The sequence below is a fragment of the Rattus norvegicus genome, chromosome 14 (assembly GCF_036323735.1).
Source record: "Rattus norvegicus strain BN/NHsdMcwi chromosome 14, GRCr8, whole genome shotgun sequence".
Classification (NCBI taxonomy): Eukaryota; Metazoa; Chordata; class Mammalia; order Rodentia; family Muridae; genus Rattus; species Rattus norvegicus.
Window position 1 is genome coordinate 82,928,495 of NC_086032.1, and position 22,393 is coordinate 82,950,887.

The window sequence follows — 22,393 nt, forward strand, 5'->3', positions numbered from 1 at the left end:
AGCTGTTCCCAAATGTTTTTGATTCCCAGTTCCTCTAGACTACCATGACACCACACACACACACACACACACACTCACACACACACACTCACACACACACACACCCTGTGCTGAACCATCACTACCTGACTGAGTGTTCATCACACGGATAGCCTTGGCCTTGGCCAACTCCAGAACGGTGATCCATTGCTGACGGTCCACCTCTGAGCTGGCCTTGAGGTGGTAGGTCCTTGCCCCGTTGCATAGCAAGATTCCACAAGAGTCCTCTGTTTCGAAGTGCGCGGAGGCCAGGTTGATGGTTCCACGGCAGGTGTGGGCCATTTCACCCTGGTTTCTGTGGGGATCAAGAGACGGTATGAGGTCAGGCTCCTGAATACAATAGTTCCAGACTAAAGAAACTCTCAAGGTCAATCCTCAGCTCATTCCTGGAGAGCTGGGAGACACCCTGGGATCACCAGTGGGAGAGAAAGCTGTACTGCCATGGGCCACATCTGCCCACCATGGGGAGGGGTAGGAGGCTATACTGTGCCATGCCTGCTAAGGTCTGAGCGCTTGAGGACATTAGGAAGTGGAGAAGAGCCAACAGTCAAAGGGGGTCTGCAGCTTCATGCCAGGCTCTCCCCTACTAAATCTTGGAAGCAAAGAGAAAGACGTTGCTACTAGCGAAGAGATTGGAGCCCCAGAGCTCAAAGGGAGGACCTTGGTACCTCCCACTTTGAGGTAACCTGGGAATGGTGTCGTCCTTGAGACTGTCCTTCTGTTCCACCAAGACAGCCAGAGAGCAAAGGCACACCTGTCATTGTCACTCAAGGCAATGGCAGGGCTGACATGATGCTACTTTATGTCACTGGTGACAAGATCATGGATCTAACAGTACCAGGATAACTGAAGAGCTATTATTTCTAACTGGACCCCGCGTCTAACTGAGATATGACTATCATAAGTGGACTTACCTCACTCACTCCCTTAAACACTTAAAGGAAATCCAGAACCCCATAAGAGCCCCGGATCTTTCCACAGAGGGCGTTGCAAAGGGGAAAACAGTTGGAGAGCACCTAATACTGCCATGGGGAGATGAGCTCACCTGGCAATTTCCTGCCATGCTGGTTGTTCTTGGTTGTGTGTCAACTTGACTATATCTGGAATTAACCAAACCCCAGCCTATGCCAGCGGTTTTCCTTGACAGATGTCCCATGATCCTCAGGGTCTTTTGGCATGGACACCAACCCTGCCACACAGGGCCTGGCCTCTGCTGCTCTCCATGACCTACTATCCCCCAATCTTGCATCTCTCATGCCTTCATTACCAGCAATGCCATAGATGCTCCTGAAACGCTCTCCCACCAACTCCCTGGACACTCACCCTGGACCACAGCTGTATTAGCTGACGCTGGGAAAACATTTTCTTAGGCAGTTGCTTCTGAGGAGCAGGGAACACAGTCAGCTTAGGCTGTCTTTATTTAAATGAATTTAGACCTAGGAGATGGAGTTTTGCCCCCCAAGACACCTTCCCTATCGTCCCAGTGCACCACTGGAGGATTCTCGAGATTCCAGTCTTTAACAGGCACCAGCACGAATGCTCTCCTGTCCTGAAATTTCTTCTGACAAACAAATTAGCCCATTTGAATTCCTCCACTCAGGTTCTTAAGACATGGACAGAGTAAAAAACCAGATTCTTGGCAAAAATACATGTATGGCTCTTAGCCCAATCCAGATAGCCCAATCTTTGTTCTTTGAAAGCTCCATCCACATTTCTCTCTGTGCTCTTCTAAGCTCTACCAGAATTTCCCATCAGCCTCTGCTTGTGGCACTCGGTGGCTTTTCTAGACCAAAGATCCAAGGGCTCCCACATTCCTCCTACAGAACCGTCTCCAAGGCCTGAAAGCCACATGGTCAGGTTCACCACAGCGACAGCCCCTCCTCCAGAACCAGCTTCCGTGTTAGCTTCTTCTGTGTGGTTGTGATAAAACAACCCATGAAGACACTTTAAGGCTTGCTTTGGCTCCAAGTTAAAGATATAGTCCAACTGATCAGGTATATAGCAGCTGATCATTGTGATATGACAGTCAAGATGAGAGAAGGGCTAGCCAAACGGAAGAGAGAGAACAGTCAGGGCTGGTTTGAAGCTTGGTTTAACTTGTCCCCTTGGCTAACCACCCTCATTCACCTTGTTAAGATCCCTAAGTGTTCTGCTATTGTTGATCTTTAGACCCTGCATATTGAACAAGTTTATAGCCTTCATAAAGGAGAGAATAAGTGCAGTACAGCTGTTGTTCCTGTGCCAACAATATGAGACCCTGGGGACAGGACCTAAAACATGAGTCAGTCACCAGAGACCACCAAGCAGCCATGACAGGGCAGAAAGCAATAAACAAGTGTGTGCATGCGACTTAAACAGTCAGGATCTACGAGCCCTGATGATGATGCCCACTGTAATTAAGATAATTATTTCCTACAGCAATGAACCTAATTCAGATAATATTTCACATAAGTTTCCAGAGCCCTTCTGCAAGTAATCCTAGATTCTGTCAAGTAGACAGCGGCCATCACCACACCCAACAAACAATCCTCTCTTATTTGAAGGATGCTTTCCCTTTCTAGATTCCGGTGTGCTCTTGCCATGCCCCTTTCAGAAAATGACATGGAGCAGAAGCAAGGCCTGGCTCGAGGATGCCGACACCAGAGGAAAGGTGTTCCACTTACCGGTGTGGCAGAGCCGGGGGTGTCTGCCACAAGCCTGGAGTCTTAGATTTAATTTTAGGCTCGAGGCTGTTCAGGTGTTAAACGCTGCAGTGTCTAACCACCAACAGCACGGCTGCTAGGCGAGAAAAGCAAAAGGACATAGACTATGCTCTAGGCACAAGAGAAGCTTGTAAAACCAGGAGAACTCACATGGCTTTCAGACAACTGGAAAAGTCCCAGGATCATGGTACCAGAGAGCTGGAGAGGCGGAGAAGCAGGAAAAGGCCAAACATAGAACTGGAGGGAACATTAAGGACTTACACTCTTATACCCAAAGCCAAAACGGTGCGTCTCCTGGGCTTAATATTAGAAAAGATAGGAAAGATCAGCTTTGCTAGTTACCTAGCACGCAAATAAACTGATCCTTAGTCATAATGAATTGTTATCTTTTTATATCAAGGTCTTTGATTTTTCAGTTTATTTCTTATTTTACTATTCGGAAGAACTGTGTAGCAGGCCATATAAATCTGGGGCCAACGGCCTCTCAGATTCCCACAGCTCACTGAGACTCTGGCCTTGGGACTTAGCTCTCCTCCTCCATCTAGCTGTCCCATGTTTAATCCACTCTGTGGCAGTAGCGGAGTTTATTTTTATCCTGTTTATTTAATTCCAGTGGCTTCGAATGCAGTCCTGAAGAGAACCTAAACTGTGAGAACAGACCCAGATCTCAGGGGCTGTAGCAGCGGCAGTCCTGCTCGAGGGGCTTATAAATCGCTTTCTCTCTCTCTTTAAAAATCCTGGCTCGGGCTGGAGAGATGGCTCAGCGGTTAAGAGCACCCAACTGCTCTTCCAAAGGTCATGAGTTCAATTCCCAGCAACCACATGGTGGCTCACAACCATCTGTAAAGAGATCCGATGCCCTCTTCTGGTGTATCTGAAGACAGTTACAGTGTACTTATATATAATAAATAAATAAATCTTAAAAAAAAAAAATTCTGGCTCAAGTGACGTCATTAGGATGTCTCGTTGATAAGGGCTTTGCTGCTAAGCCCGATGACCTGAGTTCCATCCTGGGACCTCTATGATGGAAGGAGAGAACTGACTCCTGAAAATTGTCCTCTGACCTCCACAAGGACACACACACACACACACACACACACACACACACACACACACACACACACGGGGGGGGTGGGAGAGGGAGGAGAGTAAGTAAATGTAACTTTTACAAACCTATAGGATCAGAGTTGAAAGCTGGGTGTGTTGAAACAGAACTTTGTAAGCTTAGCATTTGGGAGACCAAGGTAGGAGGTTCAGCCATTCAAGGCACAGTCTAGGTTACATAGCAAGTTTGGACCATCCTGAACTACATGAGACCCTGTCTCTGACTGACATGCAAACCAACAATAAGTACATTTAAAAAAGAAAAAGAAAAAGAAAATCCTGGTTGAGATGTCAAGGAATGTTCCAGAGCTTCTCAAAAGCCTAGCTGGTGGGATAATGTTCAGCTCAGCCTGCTGGAGCCGGTAAGCCTCTTGGGAACTCCCTGCGCTCTCAGTGGGGCTTCATGTAAGTGTCAAACAGTCCAGGGTTGTCTTTCTTACCAGTCCTGGGCAGCTACCATGGGCTGAGTCCCACAAGCAGGCCATGGCATAGGTGCCCGGTCACAGCAGCCAACACTCACCAAAACAGAGCTTCGAACCTCTTGTAGGGAGCTTGGGTTGAGAATTTTGTTGACTATCTGATACATTCAGAGCAGACAGGGACAAGAACAGGTGGCCATCGTCAGAGAAAGGACAGGGATCTAGGAACCTAGGGATCCTTTGGGGTGTGCCCCAATGATCTACTTCCTCCAGGTAAGCATGACCCCAGAATAGTACCACGGACTGAGGACCAAGCATTCAAATACGAGTATGAGGGACATTTTGTATTTAAACCATAATATTCCACCCCAGTTCCTAAGGGCTCATGATCATGTCACAATGCAAAATACATTCAATCCCTCTCCAACTGCCCTATAGTCTAAGGTCAAATCTCTAAGCTGTGATGCTCTGCAAAATGAAAAGGAAAGTCACATATGCCCAAGATAACTGGTGCAGGGAAAGCATTACCATTCCAAAGGGAGAGATCAGGGAGTCCAAAAAAGGACTGAGACCAACACAAGACCAAAACTCGGCAGGGCAAACTCTACACGTCATAAATCCACATCCAGTCTAGGGTATCTGGTGGCCTGGTGTAAGCACCGGCAAGCTTGGGAGGCCCCGCCTACTCCTATTCGCTGGCTGCAGCTTTCCTAAAGATCCATTTTCGGCAACTCTGTGTCTTGGATTCTCCACTGCAGTTCAGGGGTTCACAGCTTCATGAGCTTCATGCTTCACAGCAGTCTCAGGGATGCTTACCCAGAACTCGATCCTGCCTCGTTCTGACTAGCCTCCCATGCCTCCCCTTGAAATTCTTCCATGACCTTGTAAATCTTGCATTCTATATGCCTACATAGCCAGAATGGATGACAGTGACTCGAGCAGGTCCCTGTGGACCACAGCAGCCCCCGGGTGCCTACGATTCATTAACATAGGAAAATACCTATGTGACTATGTACTGTGGTCTGCATCTCTCAAAGCAAATGAGCTAGAACCTTGGTTCTCTTGATCCGGCCGTAGGTTGAGTCTAACCAACCATTGAGGTTCTCTGAAGGCATCTCTCTCATTGTTCCCATGCAGAATACTTGGCTTCTTTTTTATAACATTGAACAAGCAAACCCTCCTTGTCTACAGCGTTGAATGTGCCCCTCTTCTGGACGAACTGAACGGATTCCCAACCTTTCCGCTCTGCTTTCCGATCCTGATTCTCACTGTAAGCTTGGCTAAAAGCAGCTGATGACATCCATGCCATCACCTGAAAGCTACCCTGACTGGACGTTTTCCTCATCAAATTAACTAGCCCATTTAGCCTTACTCAACGTTTCAGGCAAGAATGAAACACGAATTGCCTCAGGCCCTATTTCCAGAATTCTTGTTGTCATCTAAAAGCTTACTTGCTTGGGCCCACATATTTATGGACGCTTTGGCGTTCCGAGTTCCCACAGCTGCTCATTAGGCTCTGCTTACCAAATTCTCAGCTTCCTTTAGCTTCCCTAAACCTCCAAATTCCTCCTCCAAACCAGTGCCATCGGCCAAAGAACCACACGCTCAGGTTAGTCAGGAGAGCCCCACCCCCACTTCTCTAACCCCAGTTTCTGCTTTAATCATTTCTACATCGCTGTAACCAAACTCCTGGCACAAAACCTTGAAGAGGAAGGATCTATTTCGGCTACAGTTTCAGGGATGTTGGTCTGCCTTGTGAGGAGAGTGTGACTGTGCATAATGGCTTACTTCATGGAAGCCAGGAAGCAGGGAAAGGGTCTAAGTTCCTCCTCCAGTGAGCTATTTCCTCAAGTTAGGTCCCACCTCCAAAATTTTCCCTGATTTCCCAAAACATGATTTCCTGGAGTCATCATATTCATGTCCAAACATAGGTCTGTGTGTTATTTCGTATTCAAAATGGAACACTAGTGATGGACCTATGTGTAGGGACATAGACCTTCTGGGTCACTTCAGAGAGCTTTGCCACCCCTGCAGGTCACTCTTAAGTATCCCATCTAGGCTGTCATTTCTCGAGCCACATAGAAACCCCTTCAGGGTGTGATGGTGATAGTGATTTTAACCTTGAGGGTTATCATCGAGTCCGTGCGGATGAGGGGTAATCTGGACTAAGTTAAAGAAGATGGTCCACCCTAAAAGTGGGCAGCAGCAGTCAGTGAATAGGGGTCCAATACTGGGTAAAAAGGAAAAGGCTGGCTACACACCGGCTTTCATCTGCCTCTGCTTCCTGGCTACAGATGTGACCAGCAGCCTTGCCCTTGTTGCCATGCCTTGCCTGGCATGAATATTTCTCCTGGCTCCTGAGCCAAAAGAAACCCTTTCGGGCTGGAGAGATGGCTCAGTGGTTAAGAGCACTGACTGCTCTTCCAGAGGTCCTGAGTTCAATTCCCAGCAACCACATGGTAACTCACAACCATCTCTAATGAGATCTGATGCCCTCTTCTGGTGTGTGAAGACAGCTACAGTGTACTTATAATAAATAAACCTTTAAAAAAAGAAAAAAGAAACCCTTTCTCCCTTCAGTTGCAGAAGTCAGGATATTTTATCACAGCAACGAAACACATCACTAAGACACAGGGTTTATGTTTCACATCTCCTGATTCTTGTCCTCGAGTGGGTTAGAGGCTTAAATTCCAAAGTGAGACATCAGAGGACACAATAAAGCTGCTGGGTCAGAAGCTACCGTAACTTGAACATTTCCCACAGCTTTGTGCCAGTGACCAGCACGAAAGCGACGATCCTGCCAGACAATTGATCCTAATTCTTGTGAGGAGTAAGACTAGTGCCCAAGTGAGCATGGAAGAACAATGTCTCCACTAGAACTGGGAGGTCTCCCTGGGCTTCTCTAAATACTTGGTGGCTGGTTGTGGACAGGGCACCTGTCACTGAGCAGCTAAAGTGCTGAGAGAGAGTTCCAGAGTGGGTATAGAAGAAGCCCGAGAGGATGGATGAATGGCTACACCACTGTGGAAATGCTTCTTTCTCAAACTTCTTCCTCTCTTCTTCCAGGTAACTGGCCACCAACGGGAGTGGCCTTTGTCACTGAATGAACTGTTGGCACGTCCTGCTTGAGGAAGAGATGACGGCCTTTAGTTTTCTTGGGGAAACAGAGGTCTCCATGGTATAATGGAGCTTAGTCTATGGGGAGGGTACGAGCAGGTCTGAGAAGCACAAGATGAGACTGTACTGGGCCAGCAACGGGCTCTGTTTCCTAACCTTTCTTTAGCCTCTGCCTTCCTGCCTCTTGTTGATGCCTTAACTCACACCAAGTTGTCCCTTATTTAAATGTCACAGTGGAGCAGGAGATAAAAGGGAACAGGACACAAAACTTTCCCTCTACGGACAGCTCAATAGTATGTTTTCTCATTGTGTGTTTTCTAGAAAAGTCCGTGTGGCAGGTGGACACACGTACTACAGTGTCTATAGCTGGCAGTGATGTGGCGCCCTCTTGCTTATGGCTCTGATACTGCAGCTACCAACAGTTAACTTCAAAAGAGAAATTCAGGGTAAGAAAAAGGAGTTGGGACTGGTAAGATGGCTCAGTGGTTAAGGGCTGTTCTTCCAGAGGTCCTAAGTTCAATCCCCACCAACCGCCTGTTGGCTTACAACTATCTATAAAGGGACCTGTTGCCTTCTTCCGGTCTGTAGGTTTACATGCAGACAGAGTTCTCATTTTAAAAACAAGTAAATAATTTTTTTTAAAGGGAAAGAGAATGGAAAGGTAGCCTATTGAATCCAGACATCCTGACTTAGGTTCTTTTCTCTATGCCGGCTGTAACAGACTGTGACTCACTTGTTCATTCCCACCCAACCTACCTGCCAAGTGGTGACTCAGTAATGCCATCCTGAATGCACCTATAAAAAGGAGATATGTGAGAAAACAGACCAGCCTTAAAGAACATCCTATCTGGTGAGGAGGTAGGCGTACAGATGGCACACCACCGAGGGCAAAGCGTGTGCAAAACCCTGGTTCGACTGCCGGTGCCCCAAAATAAGTACTAAAATACTACTCAATTAATTAAGCATTATCTAAGAGCTGGAGGGATAGCTCAGTGGTTAAGAGCACTGGCTGGTCTGACAGAGAACGATGATTCGGTTCCCAGCTCCCACACGGAGACTCACAACTGTTATAACTTCAGGCCCAAGCATCTGGCCTCCTCCTTCAGCCTCTTCAGGCACTAGACACACATGTGGGATACATCACTGACACAGTATTTCATACACTTTGAAAAAAATCCCTTAAAATGTCAGATTTATTCAAAAATGACTTAATCTAAAAATTATTAAATAAAATAAAATATTTAGGGGTATGGCTCAGTGGTAAAGCTTTTGTCTAGCATGTGCAAGGCCCTAGGTTCAAACCCCAGTACTGTTGAAAAGACAAGGCCTCCCTAAACATGTACTGCATTTAAAGCTAAATAAACAAGGTAAAAAAAAATAAATACATAAATTCAGAATAAAGGGGGCCTCCACCTTATAAAAATTCATTGTGTATAAAGTAAAGCCTTATACTTTGCCTATCTCACTGACTAAATGTTATGCTTTAAAAAAAACGCGCTTTCAAAAACACTCAGATGCCCCCGGCAATGGGCTGAGAGACGCCCTGTGGGTGGTGTTCTTATCTGTCAGGGGCAGAGAAGATGGCGGCCTTTGTTCATCCTAGCTCATGTCTGGCTTGGTGGCCAAAGCTGCTTTATGCCTAGGACTCATAAAACTCAAATCAAATCCAGGCAGGCAGCTCAGGAGGAGGAAGACAGAGACCTGCTGGTTGCCATGCCACCCACCAACCTGCCCTCCAGCCCGTAGACACCTGCTTGCCACCACACTAGGCAGCACGGATGGAGGATGTCATCCAGGGGCCACCTGGCCAGCCTGCAGCAGGAGCCACCACTATGTGCGAGTATGTGCTGGACAGATGGACGAGAAAGGGAAGGGGAACAGCTTGAGCATTATGAAGAGAGATGGAAATGGAGACGAGGAGCCTGCGTGGGTGTCCATCCCTGCCACCTGGGGCCATGGTGAGGTCCCAGCCTGAAGGCCATGTCTAGGTCTGGGCTATCAGCAGAATGGTCAGTGTCGATGTTCTTGCCTCATATGACCACTAGAGAACATTGGGATGTCCCTGGTTGGGATATCTGCTGGGGACCACATGGATGTCCAGCGGCTATGATAGCTGACCCCACCTCTCACTGGATGTGGTGCTGTGGAGAGCTGGCCCTGGTGGCAAGAGCGTGGGTGAACTGGCCCGAGGACGTGAGTATAGAAGAGCCAATACTGCCACTTGTATGCCATGTGGTGGTACAGGCACAGAGGTCCCCCCCAGCTGCCTCTTGCCACCTCCAGCAGTCAGAAAGCTGCTCAGAGGGTCATAAGCTTGGGAGAGCTAGACCTGCCCCTTGCCTGCTGGAATACTCAGAACAACAGGCCCTGCTGTCACCTGGACAGCACAGAGGAGCTGACCCTAGGGTTAGGGGTACAGGTGAGCCAGCTCTGAGGGTGAGAGCATGGGAGAGCTTACCCTGCTGCTGATAAGCCATGAGGGAGCCTGGGTTTAAGTGGATGCTCCTGCCACCGCTACCTCACTAACTATAAGCATTTGTACCAGCTGGCTCCAGCATCAAGAGATCGGGTGAACTGATCCTGCCCCTCACCAGCTGCAGCACTTGGGAGAGCAGGCTCTGCACCTCACCTGAGCACAGTAGGGCTGATCCTGGTTAAGCTGGCCTGCCACTTGTCTGGCATGGAGGTGCCATGGTTGCAAGGATGATGCCCTCCTCACCCCTCCCTTGCCACCTGCAGTAGCCAGGAGAGCTGGCCCAGGGACAGCAGGACAGTGGAAGAACTAGCCCTGCCCCTTCAGTGGCTATAATACTCAGGAGAGCAGGCCCTGTACCTCGTCTGGGCAGCACAGGAAAGCTGGCCCTGGTGGAGGGGATACAGGTAAGCCAGACCCGAGGTGTGAGAGCAGGAGAACTGGCCCAGACCCTCACAGGCTACAGCACTCGGGAGAGCGGACTCCTGAACAGACCCTGCCTTCTGCCAGTGGTGGCATTGGATGGTGTCTTAGTAAGGGTTTCACTGCTGTGAAGAGACACCATGACCAAGACAACTCTTATAAAGGGCAACATTTAATTTGGGCTGGCTTACAGTTTCAGAGGTTCAGTCCATTACCATCACAGCAGGAAGCATGGCAGCACGCAGGCAGACACAGTGCTGGAGAAGGTTCCACCAGTTCTTTATCTTGATCCAAAGGCAGGCAGGAGGAGGATCTCAAAGCCCACCCCCACAGTGTTACACTTCCTCCAACAAGGCCGCACCTACTCCAACAAGACCACACCTCCTCATAGTGTTACTCCTTGAGCCAAGCATATTCAAACCACCACAGCCGGCCTAGTCAGAGTGCTGGAGAGCTCCCCCTGGTGGTGCGAATGAGGGAGAGCAGACAGGACGATTAGATCAGCTACCACCCAGGCCCAGCTACAGGGCTGTTCTAAAGCTGCAGGATCTCCATGACACAGGGCAACAACAGGATAATGGGGAGGAGTCCTGATGAGGATCTGATATTGATGGTGTCACAGAGCCAGAGATCTAGAACCAGACCAGTGACTCACTGCAACGAACATTAGCAAGTGAAGATTGCGGACAGAGGGGTTTACTGTGGGACATTGTGACACACTACAGCTTCCACAGTGAGATGTTTTCTATGCTTGTTGTTGTTATCATTGTGTATGTGTGTGTGTGTGTGTGTGTGTGTGTTGTGTGTGTGTATATGTGTGTATATGTGTGTGTGTGTATATGTGTGGTGTGTGTGTGTGTGTGTGTATGTTTTATTTGTAGGAGGAGGCTGCAGGGGCGTAGGGTGAATATGAGAGTTTGAGGAGATCAGCAGTACTGGGCTGTATGACGTGAAACTCACAACAAATCAGTGAAAAGCTTTTTAAAAAATCCTCAGAAGTAAGGAGACCTCCATGGGCAGTAGAAGGGAACACAGCGCCTGTCTAGTTTCTCTTCTCGCTGCTGGGATAAAGTACTTGGCAAAAGTAACTGGAGGGGGAGGGGTTCCCTTGGCTCATAGTCTGAGGGTATCACGGCAGCAGGAGGCCGAGGCAGCTGGTCACATTGCGGCTGCAGTAGGAAGCAGAGAACAGTCATTCACAAGCCCTACCTGCTTTTCTCCTTATTCAGTCCTGGACCCCAGTCCACTGACCGGTGCTGCTCACCTCTAGGGTGAGTCTATCCTCCTCAATTAACCTAATCATGACAAGCTCTCCCAGGCACGCCCCGTGGACTTTCTCCTAGGTGATTCTCAATCATGTTCAGGTGACAATATTAGCCATCACATCTCTAACCCTCATGAACATGACAACCAGGCACATCGCTCTTAAGCTATAGCATTTTCCCCTTCCCCATAGGGCTCACTGTTGTCTCGTCATACAAAACGCATTCAGTCCAACTTCAAAAGTCCTCACAACCTAGCAATCCCAACGTTCTTTAAAAGTCCAGGTCTCGTCTGAGAGTCAGAGCAAACTCTTAAGGTGTGGCACTTTGTACAATCAAATGCAAGTTACACCCTTGCAGTGTCTGATGGCACGGGATAAACAGTCCTGGTCCAGAAGGGAGGAATAGGAAGACAGCAAGGGTGGTCAGATTAAAGCAGGACTGAAACCCGGCAGGGCAAACACGGAATTCTACAGCGTCTTGTCCGGCATCCTCAGCTCACGGCAGAATCCTCTGGGCTCCCAAGTTTCGGGTAGCCCTTCCTTTCCTCTTCTGCTGCCTGTAGCACAGTAGTCTCACTCTTGGGTCAACTCAACTCCACGTCTGCAGCTCTCCCTGGTCGACACCCTCTGGGTCTATCATGCTGGGATCTCCACTGCAATTTGTCCGTAGCTTTCCCCAGAGACTCAAACCCCAGTGCACACAGCAGCTCTCTGGGAACATGGCACAATGCCCTGTGATACCCTCCATCTCGCATCTTTCATGCTCATGAAACCAGTGCCATGTGGATGGTACTGCCAAGTTCTGCTGCTGGGCTGAAAGGCAAATGACAGCTCAGAGCCTCCAAAGGCCCCGTGCTGATCGTTCTGGATCCTGGACTCCAGGCACGCACAGCCTAACATATCATAGAGGAGTCTTAATCTATAGTAGATACAGAAGCATTCCGGGGAAGCAGAGGCCACCAGCTGAGGGACAGAGTTATAGTGAGTCTATACAATTTAAGGACTAGAGACAGACAGACAGACACAGACACAGACACAGACACACACACACACACACACACACACACACACACACACACACACAGAGTATGGTAGCACATGCCTTCAACCCAGCAGCCAGCAGGGGGAGTTGGTGCTCAAAGTCACAGGAGTTCCAGGCTAGCCTGGGCTACTTGAAGCCCTAGCTCAAAAAACTCACAATAAGAAAATAAAAAAGGAACGGAGGGGTAACTAAAACCAGTATGAGATGGATCTCTCTCACTTCAAGGCTTTAAAGTTGATTTTAAGTGTGTGTGTGTGTGTGTGTGTGTGTGTGTGTGTGTGTGCTGTCTACAGATATGTCTATGTACCATGCACATGCCTGCCCTCTACAGTGGCCAGAAGAGGATGCTGGATCCTCTGGAACTGGAGTTATGAATGCCTGTGAGCCACCACGTGGATGCTAAGAAAGGAACCCAGGGGGGCTGGGGATTTAGCTCAGTGGTAGAGCGCTTACCTAGGAAGTGCAAGGCCCTGGGTTCGGTCCCCAGCTCCGAAAAAAAGAACCAAAAAAAAAAAAAAAAAAAAAAAGAAAGGAACCCAGGTCCTCTGGAAGAGCAGCCAGTGCTCTTAACCTCTGAGCCATCTCTCTAGCCAGCCTCTTCAAGGGTTTAACATGAGAACCTGACACGGAATCTATCCTCAATGCATATTTATGTGTGCAACCCAGCGTCATCACTGACAGGTAGGGCTGTGCAGCAGGGACCAGCACCCATTCTTCTTGTGCGCCTGAAATCTTGGACCTGTTGGCTAATGTCTGTCCCCAACCCTTGCCAACCAGTTCAAATCTTTGCTCTGGTTGGCTCAACTAGTTAAGATATCTTTTGCAAGTGGAATCAGGCAGTGTGTATCTTCCCGTGACTGGCTTATTTCACTCCAGGTTTATTATTTATCACTGGCACAGATGGTAGGAATCCCTTCCTTCGTAAGGCTGAACGACATTCCATTCTGTGTTTATATACATCCTCTTTTTAAGCCTTCATTTGCTGATGGATACAGGTTATTTCCTGGGTTTTGGCTGCTCTGAGCAATGCCGAAGACAGGAGTGCTAACATTATTCTAAGGTTCTACCCCCCAATTCTTTTGGATGAATACACAAGTTTGGGATCACTGGATCATATAGAGAGACATTTCACTTTTAATTTTTTGAGGAGCCTCCATACTGGAAAGCAACCCAATTTAAAAGTGGAAAGATTTGAAAGCCAGAGCCAGTGAGGCAGCTCAGTGGGTAAAGGCGTTTATTTACCAAGCAAACCCAACACCTGGAATAGGGTCCCTGGATTTTACCATAGAAGGGAAAACAGATTCCTGAGAAGTTTTCCTCCGACTTCTGCACACGTGCATACATGAATGCACACACAAATGCACATACACATGCACACACGTGTGCGCATGCACACACACACACACACACACACACACACACACACACACACACACACACACATCTACCAGGCAAAATACGCTTCTCTGTTCCATATACAGAGGCTGTATGTAGTAGAAAGAAAAACACGGAGGCCCCATGGAACAGAGCTGCGAGTCCACCATCAGCTTTGCCCACAGACATCCACAGACTTGTCTCCCCATAGTCACCATTTATTCTCCAAATCCATCAGAGCTCCCTGGATGCATCTGTCATTGCCACGTGGTGCAAGCAAACAGAAGCCGCCACTTAGATGAGACTTGACCTAGTTCATTTTGCCTGGCCTCATTTTTTTGCCATTTAAAGTCTCCCTTGAGAAATGCTAAATGAGGGCCAAACTAAAAGGACACTCCAAATATGTGCACATTTTAATGAGGGTGTAACAGGGGGCCTGCGAGGCAGTCTCCGGTCCCGGAAGCTCACCGTGGGAAATTAGTTCCTGGGGCATAACAGACACCATGCATAGGGCACAGCATTTCATCAATGCATTTTACCTCCACACAGCACCTCCACTCCTGGGGACTGCCAACAACATGCCTCTTGATCCTCACACTGCCCTCAGAGTGGGCGATGCAGACATTGTTTAGCACCATGCATTTATCACGTGTGCCCAAAGGGAAGGTACCTGTTAGAATTGACCCCACTTTACAGAAAAGGCAGAGTCCAGTGAAAAGATAAACCTACTTCTAGCCTGTACAACTGGTTGACCTCAGAGCAGAGCTAGGATTGTAGTATGTGATAGCCCAACAAGCTTAATTTAGAGCCACCCGGTAGGCTGGTGAGACCCACCTCTGGTGTGACGCTGAGGGACACCCATCCTGAGTGTGGACAGGCTGGAGACCAAGATGGATAAAGGAGGCAGGCAAAGAAAACCACCAGCCAAGTGCTGGCCTTCCCTCTCCCCCTTCTTCATGGTGAGCCGCTGTCCTCCACCACACTCACTGCTCTGATGTTCTGCCCAAGAAGACAGAACCAAATGTCCAAGGGCGAAACCCTCCAGAACCATGAGCCAAGATGAGAGCTGCGGCTGTCAGGCATTTCATTGCAGAAATGAGAAAACTGAATAACACATGTTTCTTGGTCACTGGATCAGGCATCTTTTGATGGAGAACACCAGAATAGGTATCCAGAAACAATATTTCATTTTATCTAGTGATAGACTGTATCTACTATTTGCAAGCTAAGCCCCGAGTTCCATGAGACACAGCCCTGTTCCCACTCGGCTCAGGGTGAGGGCTTCAAAATGATACAAGGGTGGAGTGAATCAATGCTTGGGGTATTACACAGTCCCAGGGGAACAGACCCAGGCACCTCAGTTCACTGCATCAGTACCACTCAGTGAGCATCCATCAGACCCACCTTTGTGGCTCCACTGAGGTATCAGAGGACCATTATGGCCTGGCAACGGCTCTGCACTGCTGGAGATCAGGTCAGAAGCCTGCCACAGACTAGCAGGCCGATGTTTCAGCTGCCTGATTTTCATTGAGATGTCTCACTAACTAGAATGTGATTGAGCTGGATGTCTTCTGTTTGCCAATTAAAAAAAAGAACCCACAATGCCATTCCACATTATCATCATTATAAGCTGGGTTGAACCTCAGCCCTGAGCTTCCATAGGCTGAATCCAAGCCCTCCCCACATGCCCCTTGCAGTCTCAGATCCATTTATCCTGCCCCAGCTGCCCTGCCTGACCCTGCACCAGGCCATAGGAACCTCACCTAGAAGCACTCACAGCTTCCTCACCTCCCTGTGCACCCCATGGCCTGTCCTAGACAATTCTTTTCTGAACTGTATTTTCTTGTTCTTCCTTTTTTCTTTTTTTGAAAGATTCTAAATTTTATTGCTGGAAAAACACCCTAATTTAGACGCCAGCAAGTCACCAGGTTAAAGACATAGAACTCCATCCAGTAGGATTGATCGATGACCACAATTCAGTATAAACCCTCAGACTTGCCATTGTGTGGATCCTCACGGACCCAGCTTGGTTCCCCTCCAGTGTCTCTCCTCTTAGAGTTGTACCTGATTTTGTTACCAGTTTTCATCCGCATCCACTGAGGAATAGGACGATCTTGCCTTTGTTTCTTGGCCAGGAGTCGCTTGATTCTGAAAGTCCCCCCCCCCCAACCCGGAGCTGGGGACCGAACGCAGGGCCTTGTGCTCGCTAGGCAAGCACTCTACCGCTGAGCTAAATCCCCAACCCCGATTCTGAAAGTCTTGTGAGAAGACATGGCGAGAAGCCGAATCAGGCATAGTGCCTGGGCTACATTTTCTAAACATTCAAAACCTAGTGAGCATTGTGCCACTGTGCTCCATCTCTGGCCCCATCCCCTGCCTACCTTTTCTCTTTCAATAGACCCTGCTCCAGGTGTCTTCAGTCCTCCGTGAGCTCACCCCGCGCCCCCAGCTGCTTCTACCGAAGCCTGCCGGTTTCCTGGTCAGTGCGCACCCCGTGTGTGCCCGTACACAGGTAGTTCCCTTTACCTATATGTTGTTCCCCTGCCTGTGCTCCCCTGCCCTGTGTTCCCCTGTCCTGTGTTCCCCTGCCCTGTGTGCTGGCCTCTCCCCAGCATAGAGTCCTTCTGTCTAGGCATTTCCCTCCCGCAGGCCCCATCCAGCAGACCAGTGGGACTGTCTTGTTACCCAGGCAACTCCCTTACTCTCGGCTTCTCCCATCACTGCTAAACCTATATCAAATTCTAACTCCATGTATAGAGTTCTCTTGGAGATTCAACTCATGTATTTAATTAACAGTGAATAAACTATAGCATTAGGGAACCAAATGGCTGGAAAGGGGGATCTGGGTTTACACAATTATCTCCACTATTAACTGTGAAAACAGTGATTGGGTAGTAACCATTGTAGAAGCCGTAATAGAAATCGAGGAAATTACCAATATTTGTAACAAAAGGTTCCCCGATGGAGCTGGAGAGGTGGCTCAGCGGTTAAGAGCACTGGCTGCTCTTCCAGAGGACCTGGGTTCCATTCCTAGCATCCATGGGGGAGCTCACAACTGTCTGATGGCCTCTGCTGGTTTCCACAGGCACCAGGCATATATGTGGGGCACAGGCATACATCCAGGCAAAAATATCCATACATAAAAAATAGTAATAATAACATTGCAAAAATGTAAACATCCCTTAAGCAAGGCTGGGCATGTGCACATCAAAATACATAATAAACTTGAATCCACAGACTCGTGCTGACACATATAAATTAATAGATAAATAAATGACTGTAGGACACAGGACAGTGGCTGCTGAGACATGTAGATGGGGTGGTGCTAACTGGAAAAAGTCACACATTGGCTTATGAAAGCAATGGGTCCTAATACCTTTGATGAAAAGTTTGTCAAGGAATGGGAATTCACACAGCCTCGATGTATCTGCTTATGAAAATACCTACTGGGTTGAAGAGACAGCTCAGCGGTTGTGGGACAGTAAAACCACGAAGGGAAGCCAGGCGAGTACAGCAGGTTGAGACCTGGAGACTCAGTGGGCACACACCTGAGACTTAGGTGACTCCCCTCTCCTTTCAGATTCCTGTCCTGGAACACGTGCCACACACCCACATAAGGAAATGTGACCTGTGGCCCAGAACACAATTCTCCATGCTAATGGGGTACCTAGAGGGCTTAGCCAATAAGCTTCCCTTCCCAGACATTCTTCCCTGCAAAAGGTAATTTCGGGTTGACCCTGAGAAGTCGGTTCGGTAAGGCACGCACTCATTTTTCACAATGAACAGTCAATAAGTGACATAGATAAACATGGACGGTCTCTTTCAACTGCCACCACCATGGGGAACATGGAAAAGGCCTTAGCCCACGGAGCCACAATCTCCCGTACAAGGCCTATCCGAGCTCCCAGACAACCGCTGCCAAGCTGAGGACGATCACCACTGAGCTAAGCTCCCCACTCCCAGGCCCCAGGCTAGACACTGTCCTCAGCCTGCAGGTCTCCTGACTCCGTTCTAGGATCTTCTGTGACTCTCAGCAGTGCCTGGATGTCCAAGAGTCAGAGAAGAGACTCTGGCCTCATTGCAGGCCCAGGGAACCCCAAGTTACACCTTCCAAGGGCCCCCGAGTCCTGTGGGAAGCAGAACCAAAAGCAATTAAGAGTCTGTGCTGCTCTTCCAGAGGGTGCAAGTTTTGCTCCCAGCACCTACAGGGCTGGCAACTGCCTGTAACTCCGATGGTAGGGCATCTGACACTTGCAGTACCCGTATATATGTAGTACACACTCACACGGACGCACAGCATATATTTGATTTTAAAAAAATCTAAACCTTTAAAAAAGAAACACTAATTACTTAGCAATTGAAAATCATAAAACTCATTAAGCCTGCAGCAGAGAAACCTGCCAAGCACCATCCTGGCCGAGTGATAAAGGTTGCACGCTAATAATAGAACGGGAAGTCAGTGTCACGTGCCTCCAGATGGGGTGCACTGAGGAGGACACAGCACTGTGTTGTGTGGCCTTCCTGCCAAAACACGCAGGACCCAATCTAAACACATGGAGAAGGCAAGAGACCCCACACCCTCAGAGCTCAGGGCAGGTAGAGAGAATGAACAGAACCCTAAAAGAGACCTTAACTAAATTGTCCTTGGAGACTGGCACTGACTGGGTGGTGCTCCTTCCCCTGGCCCTGTTCCAAGCCTGGAACACCCCCTACCATTTTAACCTGACCCCTTTTGAGATCCTGTTTGGTACCCCAACACCCTTGGTGTCCACTGGGCCCTCCCTGGAGATATCCCAACTCACTGGTAGGAACCTCTTCTTGAGGCTCCAAGCCCTTCAGCCAATACAACACAAGATTTGGACCAAACTCTCTGCTTTATGCTCCAAGAACGCCAGAGAGCATTGTGCCAGAGAGTCACACCGTTTCCAGCCTGGTGACTGGGTCTACATCAGGAGGCATCGGCCCAGTTGCTGGAACTCTGGTGGAACGGACCCTTCCTCGTGCTGTTAACCACTCCCACAGTCCTCAACATGGATGGTATTGCTCTATCCATGTGAAACCCATAGACACCCTGCTCCCCAGGGACCCCCGCTGGTTGGTACAGAAGCGGGACAATCCACTCAAATCCAAGATCCCTCGGCCCTGATCATGTCTGCCTGGTGGTGCCTCTGGATTTTGATTCCTTCCCCCATCCCAAGCAGCCCCCATGTGCCTGTCTGTCCAACCTGGGCTGTGGTTTCCGCTGGAACTGGAGATGAGGTCGCCTCCCTGATGCCCTCCAAACCCCTCAACACCTGGTAGCCCAACCTCACTTTCGACCTGTGCCAGCTGGCGGCAGGACTTGACTCGTGGGACATCGCCACCCATGAGGGAGAAAGAAGGCGCTGGGCTGGGCCAGGCAGGGGGTTGGGCAATAGGATGTGCATTCCCTGAAGAGGGATCACCTGTGGGAGACCCCTATTTACCTTTGCCCTTTTGATGGTAGAAGCCTGGCAGAAGTTCACCAATGCGGGGGTCCAGATCAGTTTTATTTGCTTCCTGGGGATGCAAGACTACAGGAGACAACTACTGGAACCCCTGTGGGACAGTGAAAGGCACCCTGGTTCCTAGTTGAGGAGGCTTGAACCCCGGAGACCCTGAAAGGGACGGTAGGCGTTTTGCCTGACTCCCAAGAAACCAGGCCCATCACAAGCCCGCAGCCCCCCATAGATTTGTGGCCATCAGTCAAGTAAAGGGCAAGACCCCAAGCCTCTCCACGGGTAGAGGACGTGACCACAGATCATGTAGACTCAAGGCAGATCTCCATTATAATGAGGTAGTTACTGCAGATGTCAAAATCGGGAAGGATATCGGGGCTGGGGATTTAGCTCAGTGGGGGCTGGGGATTTAGCTCAGTGGTAGAGCGCTTACCTAGGAAGCGCAAGGCCCTGGGTTCGGTCCCCAGCTCCGAAAAAAAAGAACCAAAAAAAAAAAAAAATCGGGAAGGATAGAGAAACAGGAAAAAATGGATCTGCTTAAAATTAATGTACACTGTATGGTCGGTCATGCTCTGGATCCTGTGCCTCCTCGGGACCCTGGTGCAGGGCGTGGATACAGTTGGCCTGTTGGGTAGTTGGAGCACTGTGTCTCACCTTGTGCTGTAGCATGGAGAGATGACCCTGCTTCTAAAAATATACACAGAAAGAGTAAATAACAACAGGGTCCCACACAAGGACGCAGGCTGTGATCCCAGCCCTCAGGAAGCTGAGGAAGGAGGGTCAGAAATTCACAGCCAGCACAGATTGCATAGTCAGAACTTGTCTTGGAAGGAAGGAGGGAGGGGAGGGGGGGAGGGAGGGAGGGAGAGAGGGAGGGAGGGAAGGAGGATGAGCCCCACTGTGTTCTTACTCTTAAGTAGTAATACATGTAAAAACAACCCAGGCATAAGGCAAGCAGTGTATTAGCCATTTGGGAACTGAAAGGCACGGGAGTGCTTCACGTTATTTCTCTAACTTTTCTCCAAATCTAAAAATTATATTAACATTGAAAGTACATCCCTTGGGGCTGGAGAGATGGCTCATCGGATAAGAGCACTGATGCTCTTCCAGAGGACCTGGGTTCAATTCCCAGCAACCACATGGTGGTTCCCAACCATCTGTAGTGGGATCCAATGCTCTCTTCCGGTGTGTCTGAAGACAGCTACAGTGTACTCATATAAATAAAAATAATTTTTTTAAAGTCTATTTTCAATTTTAAAGGGTATCGAGTACAAATTTGAAGATAAGCAGTAATGAACTGCAAGTGTGTGGACCCTATTTAGGAATTGTAAAAATAAATAAATAAAATTGGGGGCTGGGGAGATGGCCCAGCCACTAAACCACTTGCTACGAAAGACTGAGGACTGGAGTGCAGAGCCCCGGAATTCACATAATCCCAGCTTCACGGAGGCAGACAAGGGCATTACCCAAGCACTGGCCACCGAGGCTAGCTAGCTATGTCAACGTGAGCTCTGGGCTTAGCCCTGCTCAAGTAATGGTAGAAAGCCATTAAGGCTGGTTCCTGACATCAGCCGTCACACGCGTGCGCGCACGCACACACACACACACACACACACACACACACACACACACACAAATGTGTATATACCCACAATGCATACCACACTCACACGGGAAAATGGAAAAAAATAAAAATTATAAAGCGGTGATGAAATTTAATATTTACAGGATGTACGACAACTTTACAAGGTTACTGTTACCTTTTAGACATAAAATGCATGGTGTACCATGCACACAGGGCTGGTGAGGGAGAATCACTCAAAATTAAAAATGAAAAGACACATACGGAAGCGTCTGTCAACAAGAGTTAACATGTCTGAGATTTGCTTCAAGTCACAGGAGGCACAGGAGTCACAGCTTGGGAGTACGGATGAGACCTCCGGGCAGGGGGGGATGGGAAAAAGGGGTTCATTATATAATAGACCATCTTCGTGTTTTTAAAAAATCTCCATGATTAAAAATAAGTATAATATTTTAACTCTTCTTTGCTCGAGGAACGGCGGTGCCAAGTGACCCTGGTGACCAGGGGGCCCCCTGAGTCCCAGGCTCAGGAATGAGCCTGCTCACCAAGCATCTCGGGATGAGAAATAAGCTAACAGCAAGGTCCCCAGGGCACAGGGCTGGCTCTATTTCGAGTGCAGCCGTGGGCCTGTGACTCTGGCTTCTCCTACACGGAACATTTCAGGATAGTTGAACAGATTTTCTTTTTTTAAGTTATCACATAACCCTGGCGGCTGCTGTCACCACCTACAGGGGGCCCTGAAGCTCTTCTCTTCTTGTGTCCTTTCCTGTGAGACTCAAGCAGCATGAAAACAATCTAGAGAAGATACTATACCAAGCAAAGAAAATGGGGGGCGAGGGGGGGATCAGTTACCCAGCCGGAGGGTTAGAAATGCCACAACTCGGATCAATCAAAGAAATGCTTAATTCCAAATTTAACACGAGGACAATCACGTATATAAGTTACACCATGAGCTTATGGATAACCTATTCAGGAATTTACATCCCCCTTACCCCTCCCCCCCCCACGGTAGCCTCTAGTGCCTCAGGTACTGACATTAATATTAGTTGAAATAATCTAATGTAAAGGTGACTCCAGTAAAGCTTTAATCAAAATACAAATGACAGTTTGTGTCAAAATACAGGAGCTGTGAAACCAAAGGCCCCACAAGGGCGGGCAGGCACAGTGTGTATTTGAGTCATCTGCTGCTCCCGGTCAACATGGCATTTCCTGAGGACTGTTGAGGCCCAGGCTAAGCCCTACATCTGGAGTAGGACCAAGCCTCTGGGGAGGTCACTGTCTTGGGTTCACATGGCATTGCACATCTGTGAACTTCCACCTCCCTCTACCATATAGACTGAAGGAAGGAAAGATAGGGAAGTCTGACACAGACAAGGG

At 48.7% G+C, this 22,393-nt stretch overlaps 1 protein-coding gene across 20 annotated transcripts in view; it reads right to left on the bottom strand.

The window, feature by feature from the left end:
- Positions 1 to 22,393, bottom strand: part of Osbp2 (oxysterol binding protein 2) — a 161,694-nt gene that overhangs the window by 119,802 nt on the left and 19,499 nt on the right. For 15 of the 20 annotated variants that reach the window (XR_005492966.2, XR_005492968.2, XR_005492963.2 and 12 more), the window contains exons 2-3: positions 8,138 to 8,176; positions 126 to 334 (exon numbers count right to left, since the gene is read on the bottom strand). Coding sequence is in view for 12 of the 20 variants with exons in the window: in XM_039092013.2 (XP_038947941.1) it covers positions 126 to 334; positions 8,138 to 8,176 (248 nt within the window). In the remaining 8 variants the exon portion in view is untranslated. Of the gene's footprint in view, positions 1 to 125; positions 335 to 8,137; positions 8,177 to 10,468; positions 10,485 to 22,393 lie in introns of those variants that run through there. The other 5 variants (NM_001107232.2, XM_039092014.2, XM_063273188.1 and 2 more) reach the window with 2 other exon arrangements.